Below are 19,963 nucleotides of genomic sequence, written 5' to 3'. Positions count from 1 at the left end.
CCCTAGCAGAGCCTAACACAAAACCTGACAAGATGTTGAGTTTGGAGGTGAAGCTTTGTCAAGTTAGAAAGGCTTCCCACAGATCCAACATGACAAACAGTAAAACAAAGCCCACAAAATTCCAAGCTGGCCAGCCAATAGAACAAAAAAATCAATATTCCTCATAGGAAGATGACATAATCTATAATCTCTACAGTATAATATTTACAATGTCTGGTAAAAAAGGTTTTAAATTATTAGATGTGAAAAGAAACAGGAAAATATAACACATAGTTAAGAAAACGATGACAACAATAATCAACAGAAACTGTCTTCCAGATGTTTCAAATGTTGGATTTTAAGATATGAACTTTAAAGTAACTATTATATAGTTAATGTTTGATGAACTGAAAGAAAAGATGGTCTTAATGAGTGAACAAATAGGGAGTCCCAGCAGAAAAAAACTATAAAAAAATATAAATTGTAGAACTGAAACTTTGTACTTGGATGAGATTAAAAACAGAATGGATAGGGGGTGCCAAGATGGCGGAGCAGGATGCTCTTACCTCATCCTCTCCCGTGAATATACCAAGAAAGACATCTATGGACCTACCCATTACACTCAGAACACCTGCCAAAATTTGACAGAACATCGCCTACTTCAAAAGACAAAATTCCTCAAAAATCTGTAACCCTAAGAGGCAAAAGTCTAAACATTTACTTCAGAAGAAAGAAACCAACACAGGAAAAGCCAAGGATCTACAGACATCCTTACACATGAGGATGTCTACTAGAAATCTACAGATGTCTCAAATTTCCTATCTCTACATAAAGTCAGAATCAATGTTGGGAAACCAACACTTCCACATTCTTTGAAAATAAATTAGAAAGGTCTCAAAAACATAAAATAATACTAAAATTAAATTCTGACTTAAAAGATTCCAACAGGTAACACAATAAGAGCAAGAGGTACTAATAAAATCTTGAACTTTCATAACAGAAGGAAAGTAACTGAAATGAAGAGAAGACTGAGACTGATGAACTCAACCTGAGGGACGTGTTGAGAGCATGCTCAGAGTGAAGAGTCAGCAAACCTGATACTACTGGCTCCACCACTGATTGGCTGTGTTAGTTTCATAACCCTTTTCAAATTGTGTAATGCCATCTATAAAATGCGGACAAAAACTTCCTCCAGAGTTACTATAAGATTGATATAGGAACATGGAAAGCATCTTAGTACATGGTTGGCATAAAGGCTCAACCAAAAAAACTTCATTACTCTTTTTTTTAATTGAAGTATAGTTGACTTGCAATGTTGTGTTAGTTTCTGGTGTGCAGTATGGTGATTCAGTTATACACTTTTTTTCGTATTATTTTTCATTATAGGTTGTTGCAGGATGTTGAGTATGGTTCCCTGTACTATACCGTGGGACCTTGTTATTTATCAATTTTATATACAATGGCTGGTATCTGCAATTTCTGAACTCCTAACTTGTCCCTCCACTCTCCCTGTCCCACCTGGTGACCATGGTTTTGTTTTCTGTGTCTGTGAATCTGTTTCTGTTTTGTGGATGAATACATTTGTGTCCTTTTTTTAGATTCCACTTATGAGTGATGTCATGTGGTATTTTTCTTCTTCTGTCTGACTTGCTTCACTTAGTATGATAATCTCTAGGTCCATTTATGTTGCTGAAAATGGCATTGTTTGGTTATTTTTTTGTGGCTGAGTATATTCCACTGTATATATGCACTACATTTTCTTTATCCACTCATCTGTCAATGGACATATGGGTTGCTTCCAGGCCTTGGCTATGGTGAACGGTACTGTGGTGAACATTAGCATGCATGCATCTTTTTGAGTTGGAGTTTTCTCCAGATACATGCCCAGAAGTGAGATTGCTGGATCATATGGTGGCTCTATTTTTGTTTTGGGGGGGAACCTCTATACTGTTTTCCATGGTGGCTGCACTGAATTGCATTCCCGCCAGCAGTGTGTGTGTGTTTGGGGGGGGGGGTTCCCTTCTCTCCACACCCTCTCCAGCATTTGTTATTTGTGGACTTTTTAGGGATGGTTATTCAGATTGGTGTGAGGTGGTACCTAGCTGTAGTTTTGATTTGAAATGCTAACTACTCTTAACATTCAGTTCTGGGCACGATAATTTAAGGTGGGCACTGTGACCAAATGGGCCTTATGTATGTCCAGGAGTGCAAAAGAGATGAAAAGAGATCGAAAAATCAAACCATCTGAAAAACACTTGCAACAATCAGGCAGGTTTAACTTGGACTAGGGACAGTAAAGGAGGCAGGATGACTGAACATCTAAAAGACTCATATGGAAGCAGATTTATTTAGCAGAGCTCAAGGAAACAAAGCTTTAAAAATCACACAGTGGCAGATTCTCAGCTCTCTGTTAGAAAGAATAACATGTTCAAAAATGGAATAGATGGCTTTTGCAAGTTACTGCAAGTGCTCAAAGAGAAGAAACAAAAAAATAGGAAACACTTAAAAGGTCTTCCCCAGCTCAGTAAAGGCATCAGAAATGCCAATACACTTCCTTCTGATATTCTGTTCTCCATTACAAACTTACCAAGTAGTAGCCTGATAGAGGCAAAATTAAGATAGTCTGATAATCAGATTAGACTGAGATTATTTTGTTATTGCTAAATTTAGCATTACTAAAGAGCAGTTGAATTTCCTGTGTTCCATGGAGGCTCCTTGTGATCCTTATTGTTCAAAATCAAACATGTTTCTTTATTATATGAAAAAAAAAATGGAAGGAAGATGGCAGACAAAAGTTAGTGAAAATGAAGACAGATTTGTAGACATAATCCGACCTATGAAACAGAGAATATAGATAAAAGAAAACAGAAAGAACCTCAGGGGTCACTACTGAATGGTATAACATACATGTAATTAAAATCCCCAAATTAAAAAAAGAGTAAGATTAAGAGTACAAAGAAATAATAGCTGAAAGTTTCCCAAATTTGAAGAAAAACTCCAAATTCTCGTCCACGAATTTCAGTTATCCCTAAATTGGAAAAAGTTCAAAGAAAACCACACTGAACAGACATCATAGTAAAACTGCTGAAAATCAGCAGTTAAAGTGGAAATCTTGAAGGCAGCGGGGAAGGGTTGGGGGCGGGGGTGTGGGGTGACAGATTACATACGAAGGAATAATACAAATGACTGACTTCTCATTAGAAACAGTAAAGTCCAGAAGACAGTGGAATATCATCCTTAAAATGTCAAAAGGAAAAACTCAACTCAGATTCTATACCTAGTGAAGATATCACTCAAAAATCAGGGTCAAATAAAGATATTATCAGGTAAACAAACAAAAGCTGAGATGACTTGTCAGTGGACTTACACTACAAGAAATGCTAAAACATGTTCTTTAGGCAAAGAGGGAAATAATATCACATAAAAACTGAAATTATAAAAAGGAATAAAACGGGTAAATATAGAAGACTACGGTATTTCTTTTCACAATTTCCTTAAAAGACAATTGTTTAGTTTAAAGCAAAATAATAACATTTTAAGATGGGGTTTAGAGTATGTTTAAAAGGATATGACAACACTAGCCCAAAAGTAATACAATTATATTTTTGTAATTATATATTATATATTTGTAAGCCAAAAAGTATTAAATTTCAGACGAGAAGTGAAAAGTGTGAAATGATACTTATTGTCACTAAACAGATTTTAAAAAGTTAAGGAGGCATATTATAAGTCCTAGAGTAATCACTAAAAAATAAAAAAAAGTTTAAATAGGCATAACTAAGAAGCCAAAAGAGAAAATAAAATGTAATATTATTATAGTGTTTGATAAACTCCAAGAGGTCACAAAAAAAAAAAGATTTTAAAGGAAACAGACACATTAAAACTAGTAAGACCTAATTATGTGATGTCTACAAGAAACCCTCCTTTAAAATAAAGGCACTAATAGGCTGAAAATAAAAAGATAAAAGGAAGAAAACTGGTAATGTCAGCTTCAAGACAGGCATTACAAGAAATGATGAGTTGATTCATCAAGAATACATAACTATATATGTACATATGTATACAGCATCTCATAACAAATGCATATATATGTGTCTAACATATATTTATATATGCATTTAATAACAGAGCTACAAAATTCATGAAACAAAAACTGACAGCTCTAAAGGAAGAAATATAAAAGCTTGAATCATAGCTGAAGATTTTAAATCCCTCTCTGTATTTCATATAAAAAAGAAAAAAAAAGAAAAAAAGTCTACATGATATATAAGAACCACCACCTGGTCTAATTGACATTTACAGAAAATCACACTTAAAAATTGCAGATAGTAAATTATTTCCAATGATACATAAAATTCTCCATCAATATGGACCACATGTTGGGCCATAAAAAAGGCTCAATAAATTTCAAAAGACACATTTGCAAACATACTCTCTGACCTCAAAGGAATTAAATTAAAAATCAATAAATGAAAGGTATCTCAAAATATCCTCAACACTGAATTGTACCTTTAAAAATGGTTAAGATAGTATGGCTATTTTACCACAATAAAAAAATTTTTAATCCCCCAAATATTTAGAAATTTTTAAAATATACTTCTAAATAATCTATAAGTCAAAGAAGAAATCACAAGGGAAATTATAAAATATTTCAAACTGAATAATAAAAACATAACAGATCAAAATCTGTCTGATGCAGCTAAAGTAGTGCTTAGAAAAAAATTTATAGCTTTAAATGCCTATAAAAGAAAAGAAGAAAAGTTTACTAACAAATTGTATGTTTCTACTTTAGGAAGCTAGAAAAAAAAAAAAAAAGAAAATTAAACCCCAAATAAATAGAAGGAAGAAATAATAAAGAACAGAAATCAATGATACAGAAAGGAAAACACTGAGAACATAAGACAGTATTATGCACATGAAACATTACTCACTGTAACTTTATTTTACAATTTCCTAATTAACCAAAAGGATAAGCATTTTTCATTTGTCTATTAGCCACTTGGATTTCCTCTTTTGGAAAACCCTACCCAAGTCTTTAACCTATTTTTTAATATGGCTTTCTGTTCTTGTCTGTTGAGTCATAAGAATTTTCTATAAATTCTGGATAATCATTTTTGGCTGTATATATGCTCTCAATTTGTAAATTATTTTTAGCTTCCGTATTGTATTCTTTAATAAATATGCTTATTTTTAACAATATAAAATTCATCAGTAACTTTATGGCCACCTGTTGCTACATGAGTAAGATGTCCTTGGTTCTCTATTCTCTCAGATTATTTATAAATGTGTTACCAACATCTTATTATTTTAATTGTTTTAAACACATTTTTTAGGGGGGTGGGTATAGCTCAATGGTAGAGTGTTGCTTAGCATGTATGGGGTCCTGGGTTCAATCCCCAGTACCTCAATTAAAAATAAATAAATAAGCCTAATTATCTCCCCCCAAAACAAAAAAATAAGTATTTTTTATTATTAATTTTGTAAAAAGTCTTGACATCTGGTAGGGAAAGCCAACTCTGTGCTTTTTAAGAGTCTTTGCTACTGTTAGTTTTTTACACTTACATATAGATTTTGCAATCAGCTCTTCCAATAGAGAGAGAGGGAGGGGAAAAAAAAACGTTAGGAACTGCAATAAATTTCTAGATCAAAATGTTGAGGATTGTCTTTCTAATATTAACTCTTGCAACCTACAAATTATCTATTTATTTAGATCTCTTAATATCTTTTTAATAAAGTTTATAATGTTCTCCCAAGGACCTGTACATTTTTTGTTATGACTGAGTCCTAGTTCCTTCATACTTCTTGATGCTATTATAAATAGTAGCCTTTTTTGAAGTTTCATTTTGTTGGCTGCTGGAAGAAATTCAAAAAGATTTTTACACACTGACTTTTGTATCAAGCAACCTTGCTACAGTCTGATAATAATTCTAATAATTTATTTTTTAATTCCCAGGATTTTCCAAATAATTTTTAACTTCATCTTATTCTTTCCATAAATAAATGCTTTCAAATTTTTACTATTATGCATGATGCTAAATGCTGGTTCCTTTGCAGATATTTTTTATTCACATTATAGAAATTCATATCTGTTTTGCAAATTCTTTTTTCTAAATCATGTATTAGTTTATCAAATGCTATTGCTACATCCATTAAGTTTATATTTTTCTCTTCTAACCTCTAAATATGGCAAGTTGGTTTCCTAATATTTCCAAAATTCAAGCCTTACATTCCTGAAATAAACTCAATTTATTAAACTGATTATTTCATGAGTTTTAGAAAATTTCTAGCCCTATCTCTTCATATATTGCCTCTGCCCCATTCTTTACTTGCTCTTTCTGGAACTATAATTAGATCCGTACATTCTAACCCCATTCCCTGGACCTCTTTCATACCTTCCCTTTCACTCTGTGCTTTATTCTTGGTAATTTCTGCTGAACTCTTTCAATTCACTAATCCTCAGTGTCTCATTATCTTTGTCTTATATGCTGTTAAATGAAACCATTGAATTCTTAATTTTAAATCAACTTTCACTATCATAGGAGTTCTGTTATTTTCAAGTCTGCTTTGTTCTTTACTTTTCCTCTTCACATATTTTGAATCTCATCATTTATTAACTGAACCATGTGAACATTTATTTTATATTCTGTGACTGTTATTGTTTTGGTAATTCCAGCATCCAAAGTTATCTATGGGTCTCTTTCTGCTGTCATTTCTGCTACAATAATGCACTTGGTATCTTATTTCCTTGAGTGCTTAATCTTTTTTTTTTTCTCTGGAAGCTTAACTTACTTACTTAGAAAATAGCTATGGGAATATTTTTAGGCTTAGAATGAAGTCAGTCTACAATCAATGGACCAAATCTGGCCTGCAGCCTGTTCTTTGTAGAGCCCTCTAGCTAAAAACAGCTTTTACAACAAAGGGTTATATTAAAAAAAAAAAAATTGTAAAACAAAGAACATGATACAGAGACCCTAAATAGACTGCAAAGTAGAAAATATTTACTATCTAGCTGTGTACAGGAGAATTTGCCAACCTCTGAAATAAGTTTCTCTAAAGAGGATATAGGTTTGCTTATGCCAGGAACCTGATTTTTAACAATCCAGGACCACTTTATTTTCCTAAGTTCCAACTCTTTTCAGACTGAAATGTATTATGAATTTGAACTGCAAATCCATAAATGTTTGACCATTGAGTGGTTGCTTCTCAGAGCACTTCCCACTCGCCTCCATTCAGAACCAAGACACAGATATGCAATTTTTCTTGTAGCTTCTTCTCTTCACCCCTCAAATCAATTGTAAGTTTATTTTTAGTCCACACTTACATTGAAGATGTATTCCAGTCTTCTATTTTACTTCCTAGCTTGGGTGGATCCCAGGGTTTCTTATAACACGTTCATTAGGATGTGAATTTCAAAACTGATAATTTAGCTCATTGCCCTGAGTAAATGCCTATTTCTGAACTCAGTTTCTTTTCTCTGGATCTCACATTCAGTCAATCTGTAGAATGAGCATAACCTTATTTTTAAGATAATTTTTTCAATAATTCAATCTAAGATTTGTAGTTATTTTCCATAGGAGGGTTCTCTAGGAACCTAGTCATTCATATACTCACAAACAGAATCTTTGATCAAGCTCCTTAACTTGCATTCTGCTACTATAAAGGTATACATAACTGTGGAAAGAGCAGGAAATGGGGAACAAAAAAGGATGCTCAAAGAAAGGTGATGCTTGACCAACTCTGAAATACAAATAGGAGTTTGTGTGGCAAAGATGATGGAGCAAGAGCATTTTAAGACTTTGGGGTAGTATGAGCAAAAGCTCAGAGATGATAAGAGTATCTTTGGGAAACTCCAAATACTAGTGTACAGAGAGAAGAGTAATGAGATGAGGCTGGATAAGTAGAAATGGGGACATATAGAAGAATTCATGAAATATGAGAGCAATAACAAACAAGACTTAACGTGAGACAAGAGGGATACATCTGTGCCAATGTTTAGGGGCCAGAGAACTAATAACTAAGACAGGAATCATGGACTAACGAGGGAGTTGTGTTTTGTCTGAAAAGGGAAGGGAGCCAGAGAAGAAGGTTTTGAATGGAGAAATAATGAATTCAGTTCGGGGCATGCTGATTTTTAAAGAACTCTAGGACAAATATAATGAAATGTTCCAGGAGGCAGCTGACATTCAGGATCAAAATCTAGCCTAAACACCAGGGAGTTGGGATGAAAACAATATACAGTGGCGAATGAAGCTCTGAATAGAAAGAGTACTTAGGGAGAGCAGTGAGAGTAAGAATATACAGGTCTTAAGTCTAGGAATCGCTGACATTTAAGGAACAAACAAGATATAACTGAAAAAGAATGGCAACAGAAGTAGGGGGGGAAAAAGCAAGAGAATGTGCTGTAATGGGAAAGCCAAAAAGCTTTAAGAAGTTAACAGCTTCAAACGCTCATGACCAAGTAAGATCTAGATAGGATCTTAACCATCATTTTAAGAAATAAATCAATAATAATCTTGGTATTACTGTCCTCCAATTTCCTATCTGGTCTCTTTGGACTAAAGCCTCTCAAGTAAAATTCTCCAAAAGAAACAGCCTGTTGTCTCCCACTGCTCATCAGGAATCTTTGCTTTTTCTAAGAACTTTTATCTCCCATTTTACAAAAATGACTTTTTATCTTCATCACTCTCGACTCCTCCACCAGCCCTATAACCTGACTCATTTCGTTGAGAAAGATAAAATCATGTGAAGATTTTACAAACCCATCCACATCCATCTTCTATCTCTATTACCTGCTCTGGGTAAAGAACAGGGTCACTTTGAAAGAACAAAATCTCTATATGAATTGTTCTCAACTAGCAGTGATTTTACCCACAAAACTCTCCTCAAGGTACATTAAAAAATAATTGTCATGGGTGGTCAGGAGCTGCTGGCATCTAGTGGGTAGAGGCCAGGGATGATGCTAACCATCCTTTGTTGCACAAAAGAATTATTTGGTTCAAAATGTCAAAAGGACTGAGGCTGACAAACCCTGATCCACATGCCCTGAATCCTAGCCAGTCCCATATTCTCAAGAACTTAGCTCCATTTTCTGTTCCCTTCTATATCTTCAACTCTCCCTTTCCACTAGACCATTCTTATAACCATGTAAAATGTACCAGTACATCCTAATCTTTAAAAATATATTAATACACAAATACACATCCCCAAACTTTGATTCCTTATCTCCCTTCAGGTACTGCCATTTCTCTAATACCTTATACCAAGCTTCACTATTCATATTATATTATAAAATAAAATACTTTACTCATATATATTTGAATGTATTATATTCATATTTCAATATTCATATATTTTAATGTTCTACATTCATATTCCCATTTGTCATTTCAGACTTTTCCCCCAACTGTTCCACTGCGATAACTCAGCAAGTTTATTCCTTCCAATTTACAAAGAGGCTCTTAACTAAATCCAAGTGGTCAATTATGGTAGTTATTTATTGTCTAGATTTTCTGGATTAATTATCCTCATCCACCCACCCTACTCCCACCAATATCACCATTATGAATTACTTGGAGATTGCATTTTCAATAATCACGTCTACTACCATACTCCCAGCTCCCAGCATAGTCAGGCACTCAAATATATGTTGATGAATGAATCCCTGGCAGAGAGTTAATTTATTATAATGCTACCATATTTGAAGTAAATGTATTAACATAAGGAACTGATTTGTGCAAGAGATTTTGGCTGGAATTAAAATAGTGAGGTAAAACCTGAAATTAGGTTTCCTGATTCACTAGTCTCTTCCTCAGGGAGAAATCAAGTCAAAACCACTTCTGAAGGGAGAATGACTTAAGCTGATGTGGGGCCTCATGTTGCCTGTGAGAGGAAAGCAATCTGAGGAAGTCTTTCAGAAAAAAGTGTTAAGAAGAAGAATTATAGAGCTTTGCATTTTAAAATTCACAACACAAAAGGACTAATGATGGAAATGTCTGACACTGTCGTGCCTGGGGAAGAACTCCACAGACAGCACTGTGCTGTCACAATTTCTAGAGTAAAGCCTGAAGCTTCTGTATTTTCTTTAAAATCCTGGTCTCCCCTCCATTTGTATCATTCATCATTCCTGGTCCCACACAATCACATGGCCTTTGTTCTTTCTTATAAACACCCAGTCTTTTACAGTTTTCAAAAGTTTTCACAAACCACTGAGGTAGAGAAGGACAAGAATGATCCCTATTTGAGGTTCAGAGAAGCTACTTTTTGGTCCAGAATTGCACTCAAAGGAATTTGCATAGGTTGACTCCTTGTCAGGAATAGGCCTTAATCATCTAGCAACTGGGTATGTTCTGTCACACAATACGAAGTCAGTGAAGCCAAGGAGAACTCTCGGAACTGATGCTTAGACCACCAGTGACAGCTTCACATAATATTCCAAGTACCAGACAAAGCTGACATACTGCACAACAGCAAATGCTATGAGCCTAAAGATGACGTTAACTGACTGACCAATGTGATTCAGAAGCTTCTAATTTGAAGGTTCTTCCTGAAATGCTGGGAACAAAGGCATGAATATATTTAGCTTTCCACATAAACAACTTTCAGAGGGTACACTGACTGAGGAACTGATTGAAATGGTTTCTCTCCTTTGTTGTGCAGATTCAAACTAAAAATTTCTAGTTAGGGAGAGGTTCATTAGAGATAGTAAACTGGGCAATTCTTGAGCCTCCCAAGTTCAGAGGCCAGCCAGCAATATGAGTGACAAGATACAGACAGCCAGCAGCACATCTCTTGGACGAAAGTCCTACCTGTATATCCTCTGTCAATAAAGCTGTCAATATTGTACAGGTTTACAACACAACCCCTAGCAGACCACTGGATAGGAAGACAAATAGCTATATACAAAAAACAAAGACAGACTCAACCTAACCTCGATTTTAGCCCAAGAACAATAAACCTGAAGCTCCGAAAACTGAGCAAGTCAGCTTTGGCTTGCCTCTTCTTGTTCTACACAACCCTATTCATGCTAGCAGGTTCTTAACATTGTCATAAAATATAGTGGACAGGAAAACGTGTTAAATATGCATGTGCAATTTGTTTAGAAAACACTCATATAACAACTACTAGAAACACAGCACTGTTACTATATTGGAACCCCTCTGTATTATACTCCCTTCCCACAGAAAACAACCCAAATCCTGTCTTACGTGAGAATTATTCCTGGCTATTTCTTTATATTACCTTCTGTGTATGTATGTATGTGTAATTTCTGAAAAATACATGTTTGATTTGACCTGTTCTTTAAGCTTTATGGTATATGTAACCTTACCTAACTTCTTACACTCAGCATTGTTTTCTAGATCCGTTAATAAAAATATGTGTATCTGTCACTCATTTTCACTACCATATAGTATCACATTATTTACTATACCCACAACATATCCAGTCAATTGCTGATGAACATTTTGGTTATTTACAATTTGTGAATATAATGAATAATTCTGCTATACTGTTATATATTGCTCCTGATGAATACTTCTCAGATTCCTTAGGGCAGTGCTGTCCAATAAAAACATAATGAAAACCACAGTTTTAAATTTTCCAGTAGCTACAATAAAAAGGTTAAAAAAAATAAAATTTTAACATTTTACTTAGCCAAACAAATTATTGTCTCAATATGCAATACTTACTAAAAATCACTGAAATATTTAACAGTATTTTTTCTTAAGTCTTTAAATTGTACATTTAAAGCACATCTCATCTCAGGACTAGCCACATTTTGAGGCTCAATAACCACATGTAGTTAATGGCTACTATATTTGAACAATGCAACTCAAGAGCATATTCCTGAGTAGAGATGGTAAGCATAGGGCATGGCTTTACATTTTTTATTACCACCTTGCTCTAAATACTCCCAAATATTTCAGTCTGGTGTTTCAACTTTGCTAGTGTGAATTTTATGAAATATTTCATTGACATTTTAATTTGTATTTCTTTATTAATAACTTTGAACACCTTTTCATGATTTTAATTCATTCAATTACTGAACCTTTTGGCGTTATTTTTTATTTTACTCCTTTATATATTTGTTTTATAATACCTATCAAATCATGAATGGAAACCATCTTTTCTTCACTTTGTGGGCAATGTGTGCACTTTTTGATTTTTAATGAAACATTCTTTGTGAATTTTTCAATCTATCCTTTAAGATTGTGCTTTTTGTGTCCACTTAAGAAACCTCTCCCTACTCTGAAAGCATTAAGACCTTTTACTGTCATCCCTTAACAGCTTTATGCTTTTGCCCTTCACTGGAATAGATCTGAATGACACTGTAAGTCAGAAGTCTGTAACTTCACTTTTTCTCCCACACAACTACTCCAGCACTATGTATTAAAAATCAGATCTTCTCTTTGATATGCAACCCCACCTGTCATTTACCAAGTGCACATCCAACTGTTTCTGGACTTTCCATTCTATTCCTATGGTCTATATTATTCCTTTAATCTGCTAGAACAAGTCTCCTTGCTTCTAGGAGTGTGATGAGTTTCTTGACCCTTACATTTCCATACAACTTTCAGAATCAGCTTATCACATTCCTAAAAAAAAAAAAAAGCTGTAGAAATATTTATTGAAATTTAATTGAGTTTTGAATTAATTTGGGGAAAATCATCCTCTTTACCACATTGATTTTTCAAACATGAACTCAGTATTTTTCTCCCTATTTGTGTCTTCACTAATGTTTTTCAATTATTATACCCCTCTCCTTAAAAGTCTGGTGTATCTTTTTAAAGATCTACCTTTTGGTAGGCAGAAGGGCCCCTCAAAGATGTCCAGATTCCAATCCCCGTAACATGTAATTATGTTCAATACATGGCAAAAAGAACCTTGCAGATATATCTGAGATTTTTTAATAAGTGATCTTAAGATAGGGAGTTTACTGTGAATTATGCAGAAAACTTTCTCCAACCACAGGCAGAAGAGATGCAGCAGAAGGGAGATAAATGCAAAGTAGGGCTCCACAAGCTGCTGCTGATTTAAAGACTGGGCAGTGCAATTTGACCAAGGTGGTCTGAAGGAGTCTGAGATGCTCCACCCAATCAAAATGGAAATGAAAGACTTTAACTCTACATGTAGCCACAAAGAACCAAATTCTGCAAACAATCCGAATGAACTTGGAAGTGATTTCTCACATAAAACCTATAGGTAACAGCCCCAGGAGGAACACCTGAAATTGTCTTGTAGATTCAGAGCAGAGAAACTGGTTGAGCTCACCCAGATTTCTGATCTACAAAATTAAATAATAAAATCGTGTTGCTTTATAGCTGCCAAATTGTGGTAATTTGTTGTGGCAGCTATAGGAAATGTATAGATCTTTTCTGGTTGTTTTATACTATCAGAAAATGAAATCTTGTAAGTTACTATTTCCAACTAACTGCTGCTATGCATACATTGTCTGGATTTTTAAAACCGCCTAAAAAACTTATTAAGCACTATGAATTCTAATCACTCATTCATAGGATACTTTTGGATTTTCTATTTACATAGCAAGTTTTTACTTCAACTATTTTGTTGAGCTGTTTGTTTTTTTATATATTTGAGAATATCAACTGCTTATTGGTTGTGATAAGCAAATATTTTTCCCTATTTTGCAGGCTGCCTTTTCACACTGTTTTGTGTCCATTAATACATGTAAGTTTTTGATTTTCATGAATTCCAACTTGTCCATTTGTTTTTATACATGTGCCTTTGGTGTCATATCTGAGAAATCACTGTCAAATCAAATGTCATGAAACTTCACACCTATATTTTCTTCTAGGAGTTTTAGGTTTTAGGCTGAAGTCTTTATAATCTATTAAATTTTTTTGGCATATGGTGTTAAAGGATCCATTGTCATTCCCTTGTATGTGGATACCTAGTTTCCCCAACACCACAGCCTCCCCACTATCAGCATCCTGCACCAAGTGTTACATTTGTTACAATCTATGAACCTACAATGACACATCATCATCACCAAAAGTCCATAGTTTACATAGCTTTCACTCTTAGTATTGTACTTCCCATGGGTTTTGATATGTTCAGTGACATATATCTATCATTGTGTTATACAAAATACTTCTCACTGCTCTAAAATCCTCTCTGCTCTGCCTATTCACCAACTCCCACCCTCCGCCATCTCTAGAAACCACTAATTTTTTTATTTATTATCTCCTTTCGTTTTCCTTTTCCAGAATGTCAAATAGTTGGAATCATATAGTATGTAGCCTTTTCAGATGGATCTTTTCACTTAATGTATATGCATTTAAGGTTCCTCCACATCTTTTCATTGTTTGATCACTCATTTCTTTTTAACACTATTATTCTATTGTCTTGATATACCACAGTTTATTTATCCGTTTGCCTACTGAAGGACATCCTGATTGCTTCCAAATTTTAGAAATTCTGAATAAAACTGCTATAAATATCCAAGTACAGGTTTTTGTGTGGACATAAGTTTTCAGCTCCTTTGGGTGAGTACCACAGAGGGCGATTGCTAGATTGTATGATAAGAGTATGTTTAGTTTTATAAGAAACTTCCAAACTGTCTTCCAAGGTGGCTGTATCATTTTGCATTCTTACCAACAATGAATGAGAATTCCCCATGCTCCACATTCTCACCAGTATTTAGTGTTCTGGATTTTGTCCATTCTAATAGAGGTATAGTGATACGCTGTTCTTTTAACTTGCACTTCTCTGATGATATATGATGTGAAATATCTTGAGTTAATTTCTGTGTATGGTGAGTTAAGAGTTTTGCATGTGGATATCTACTTGTCCTAATAGCACTTGTTGAAAAGACTATTCTTCCTCTATTAAATGGTTTAGGCTCCTTCGCTGGAAGTCAGTTGATCACAGACACATGGGTTTATTTCCTGACTTTCAATTCTCTTCCACTGATCTGTATGTCTATCCTTATAGTAGGCTCAACCCTGTCTTAATATATACTAGTCATTAACACTGTATATGAATCCTTTAATTTTGTTCTCTTTCAAGATTGTTTTGGCTAGTCTGTGTCCCTTGAATGTTCATATGAATTTCAGATTAGTTTGTCAATTTAAGGAAAGAAGCTGGTGGGGATACTGACAGGGACTACACTGAACCTATATACTGATTTTGATTTGTTACTATTTTATGGTATGTATTTCTCCAATCTTTCACTTTCAATCTTTTGGCTTCCTTGTATTTTGATGTGTCACACATAAATAACATAACTGGTTGCATTTACATACGAATTCTGACAATATTTATTCATTTTTGCTATTTTAATATTTGGGTTTCAATCTATCACCTTATTTTTATGCTGGAAGCCTCTTTTTCCTTTTTTCTTGTCTTATTTCACATCTTCTCTTTCTCCTAGTTTCAAGGTTATTCTTTCTAATTTTATTTTTAAATGGGTATCCTTCAAACTACAAAACAAAAACCTTAAAAACTAAAATTAATTATCTTCTTTCCAGACACAAAAGTACCTTTAAACACTATTCATTCATTGCTCTCTTCCAGTTTGTGTTAATGTTATATTAGATCTGTTAGACATAATTATTGTTTCATGCCATTAAGATTTATTTAGATCTATTATTCACCTATTTATTACTTGCTTTGCTCTTCAGTGCTTTCTGTATCTCTGGCATCTGGAACCACTTTTATTCCAATTTTGGAAATTCGTTTGATGAGGTTCTGCTACTTGCAATTTCTCTCATTATATTTCACTCTTACTTGAAATATACTTTTGCAAGGCATACAAGTATAGGTTGATACTGTCTCTCCACAGTTCAGAAAAGATCCGAGCTATTAAAATACCGGCTCTGCCTAATTTCCTCTCCTTTCCTTCTAGAATGCCAAATATATACCTTAGACCATGTTTGTCATCCTATATTCCAGTTGCTTTTTACTTTTCTCAAAAATAAAAAGATTTATAATAAAATCCACTAGAAGTTAAATTATACAACTTGATTCGAAATATACCAAACAATAGCAAAGACTGTCTAGAATACATTCTATAACCTCTTTTATATAGTCTAACTCTTTGTCTCTCTGCGTTGATTTCTTGTAAACTGTCTTCCACTGATTCTTTAATGGTATCTAATCTGTTGTTAATCTCCTCAATTGACTGAGTTAATTTTAGCCTTCACTGTTTTTAATTTCAGGATTTCTAGAATTTCTTCTTCCCTGAAGATATTTTCCTTTAAACACAGTAAGCACTGTTACTCCATATTATGTTTAATAACCCCATTATCTAAATTTTTTGAGGGTAAGGTTTTCCTCTCTGTTACTTCTGCTTATTCTCACATGTGGTACTTTATTTCCTTGTTTGATTATTAACTTTTGAGAGCTGCTCACTTTCCTTATAAAACAATTTGAGTAAATTCTCTGAGGTCTAGAATGAAAGTCAATGTCTTCACACACACACACACACACACACACACAAAGCTAGATTTGCTTCTGTTACTTTCTGGGAAATTAACAGGCCACAATCACTTAACATTTATGACTAGTGGTTACTCTAGTCACCCCAGATAGTGTGAAGCTGGGTTGCACAATTACAACTTCTAAGCCAGTTTTTTTTTCTCCTTATTCTGCTCAGCACAACTAAGGAAACGTGTTTTGTAGCCTCTTAAGAGGAGTAGGTGAGAAAGCAAGTTAAATTCTCTTTCACTAAGGGTATATTTCCTTAAGTACCAATTTAATGGGAAAGGACTCCTGTTGGAATCCCCAACTTTGGCTGGGCCATAGGTTTGTGCCTTGTGATTATCTGCTTTAATCACCTACAAACAGCATGTATTTCTTAAGGTGGCCTGAAAGTTTATTACTGGGAACCTTGAAAACATTTTACCACAGAACTAGTATTATACACAGAGGTTAGGTTCCTTTGGTTAGTTCATAATGTTTAATCCATAATTCATTTATCCATTTTAACAAATATAAACTGAGCACTACTTTGTTCCAGAAACTGTCCTAGCAATGGAGATACAGTAGTATACAAAATAAGACAAAAATCTGTATCCTCAAATATCTTACCTCCAAGTGATCAAAACAGAAAATAAATGAGTGCAATACACAGAATGGTAGATGGTAAAGAACAAAGTAGGGCAGATGGATACGGAACGGAGGGAGTACAATTTTAAACTATTGTTAGTTTATTTTCTATTTTTCCTGTTGCCCAAAGGATTTAAGTTCGATGTCACTTACAGAATCTAAGTATCATAAATAAAGTAAAAATGCTTACACAAAAAAAGACTTTCAACGAAGAAATTTTATAAAAACACACTTCCTTTCCCATACCAGTAGGACAGCACTGCTCAGGCTCCAAGTCACTGACAAGCTACCATATCCTGACAGTCTCTAAAAAGGCAGTGATCAAAGAGGAAAAAAGTGATGGAAATTTCAAGAAGAAAAGAAATGAAGAGTCAAGAAGGAAAACACACTTCTTGATGCTATGAAGCTTCATGGACAGACATGTTCAACCACAAGGCGGGTGGCTTTTCTTTCTAGAACAGTAACTTTTTCTGACCAAGATTTCTTTCCTATTTGGCATTATTATAGTTATACAATTCCCCCCCACACACACCAATATTCTATCCCCAAAACAAATTATTTAACTTTCAAGGGTTTTCTGATCAACTTAACAGCAGATAAAGATTCTTTTTAATCCCTATCTGTAACCATTAAAATTTGTATAAAAGGAATACAGATAGCCAGTAGACTACTCTGGTAGTCTCACGTTTTACCTTAACAACCAGGATAGGTACCAGGATGTGAGGTGAAATACAAAAAGATAAAAATTGGAACAAGGCTTCTAATAGCACTCTTGGCAACACAGTAATGATTGGACAAGGAGAGGCAATCAGCCACTTTAATCTTCTATACTTATCAACAACCAATTCCACTACCACAGAACATGCACCACAGACTAAGGTGAGAAGGACAGAAAGGGATACAAAAGTAACTCCTCTCTGAAGCTCTGCTTATATTGCTGGGGTGATTATAGCCAGGTAAGGAATGAGCATATAAACTAAGCCTGTCCATAGCTTCAGTTTTTATTCCTTCTTATGAGGAAGAGCTTTCTTATTATTTTTCACCTTGAAAAAAGCAAAAGTTTTAATCAGTGAGTCCTAATATTTTTATTGGCATTATTTATTGACTGTCATCTTGATAAAATAATTTCTCAAGTTGTGACTATAAGATATATTTCTAGGAATTTTTCAATTTACATATAATTTATTTATATTCAAAACTGCATAAAATAAAGCCTCAAGTTTAGGAAAACATAAGCAGCAACATGCAATCAGAACATAGTATCAACAGAAAGATGTTGGCCAGAAACAATTACCTTTATGGCTGTGTGTTTGTTTTCATCTTCTTCCATCCATAGATCCTGCTCATAATAATATAAGCCATCATTGATAACTCTAGCAAGTTCAGATGTAATTTTCGCCCAAGACATGTGGTTGCCTGTTCGATCTCCTCCAGGATGTTTTCTCATGTAAGGTGGTGTCTGAGTTACAATCAAAATCTTGTTTAAATCCTGGTCATCAATTTCATAATCTGAATCATTGTCAGACCAATCAGTAAATGTGTTTTTTCGCCCTTCTGTTTGTTCCATCTCTTCATCAAATAAAAAATCAAGTTCTTCTTGATCTTGTTCATCTGGAGAATATAGCTGATTTGATGACTCTTCAGGTAGAGACAGTGATTCCTGAAGGAAGAAATTGGTATTTTACATAAAAACATTGTTACCAATTTTATAATAATGTTACATGTCAATGTTAAAAGTAAATATTAAGATTGTATGCTCACCTACACAGCTGGTGGGAATGTAGTTTGGTGCAGCCATTACGGAAAACAGTATTGAGATTGCTCAAAAAACTAAAAATAGACTTACCATATGATCCAGCAATCCCACTTCTGGGTATATATCTGGAGGGAACTCTAAATCGAAAAGATACACGCACCCCAATGTTTACAGCAGCACTATATACAATAGGCAAAACATGAAAGCAACCTATATGTCCACTGACAGATGACTGGATCAAGAAGTTGTGATATATTTATACAATGGAATACTATTCAGCCATTAAAGAGAGTAAAACAATGCCATTTGCAGCAACATGGATGGACCTAGAGATCATCATTCTAAGTGAAGTAAGCCAGAAAGAGAAAGAAAAATACCATATGATATCACTCATATGTGGAATCTAAAAAAAAAAAAAAAAAAAAAAAAAAAGCACACCATGAACTCATCTACAAAACAGAAAACAGATTCACAGACATAGTAAACAATCTTATGGTTATTGGGGAAAGAGGGTGGTAAGGGATAAATTTGAGTTTGAGAATTACAAATGTTAGCCACTATATTTAAAAATAGATTTTAAAAAGTTTCTTCTGTATATAGCACAGGGAACTATATTCAATATCTTATAATAACCTTTAATGAAAAAGAACATGAAAACAAAGAAAAAATATTGTATGTTCAATTACTAGTTTAACAATCAAATTGTAAAAGAAAACCAAGTTAGTCTAATAAATATAAAGTAATTGCTAAACACTAAGTTTAAGACTAAAGAAAAACACAAAGTTGAATAAAAGGACTACATTAAAAGACTCCTTTAGAACTAAAAATGGAGTTAGCGCATACATTACAGCACATCAACTCATTTTACAGATGAGGAAAGAAAGGCCTAGAGATGCGATATTATTTGTCCACAATTTCAGAATTTGAACTAAAACAACCAAGGTCGTCTGACTTCCAGATTCAATGATCTCCCCTAGTCTCGATCCTTTTTACCTCACAATTATATTAATATCATAGTTTCTTAGCTAACCTTGCTGCCCAATCCTCATGCCCATTCAATGTGGCTCAGTTTCATGTTAAATACACTCCAACACTCATCAAATTATTGAATTTCCACCCTTTCTAGAGTAACTTCCTACTCAGTGATATAAAAAGTCTGAA

The 19,963-nt window shown here is 34.1% G+C and overlaps 1 protein-coding gene across 8 annotated transcripts in view; it reads right to left on the bottom strand.

The window, feature by feature from the left end:
• LARP1B (La ribonucleoprotein 1B) overlaps positions 1-19,963 on the bottom strand; it is a 105,022-nt gene that overhangs the window by 51,606 nt on the left and 33,453 nt on the right. For all 8 annotated transcript variants that reach the window (XR_004313610.1, XR_004313611.1, XR_004313612.1 and 5 more), the window contains exon 11: positions 18,341-18,706. Coding sequence is in view for 5 of the 8 variants with exons in the window: in XM_032463142.1 (XP_032319033.1) it covers positions 18,341-18,706 (366 nt within the window). In the remaining 3 variants the exon portion in view is untranslated. The remainder of the gene's footprint in view (positions 1-18,340; positions 18,707-19,963) is intronic.

The sequence above is a fragment of the Camelus ferus genome, chromosome 2 (assembly GCF_009834535.1).
Source record: "Camelus ferus isolate YT-003-E chromosome 2, BCGSAC_Cfer_1.0, whole genome shotgun sequence".
NCBI lineage: Eukaryota > Metazoa > Chordata > Mammalia > Artiodactyla > Camelidae > Camelus > Camelus ferus.
Note: the sequence above shows the minus strand (reverse complement) of the source record. Positions and strands in the feature narration are given on the sequence as shown.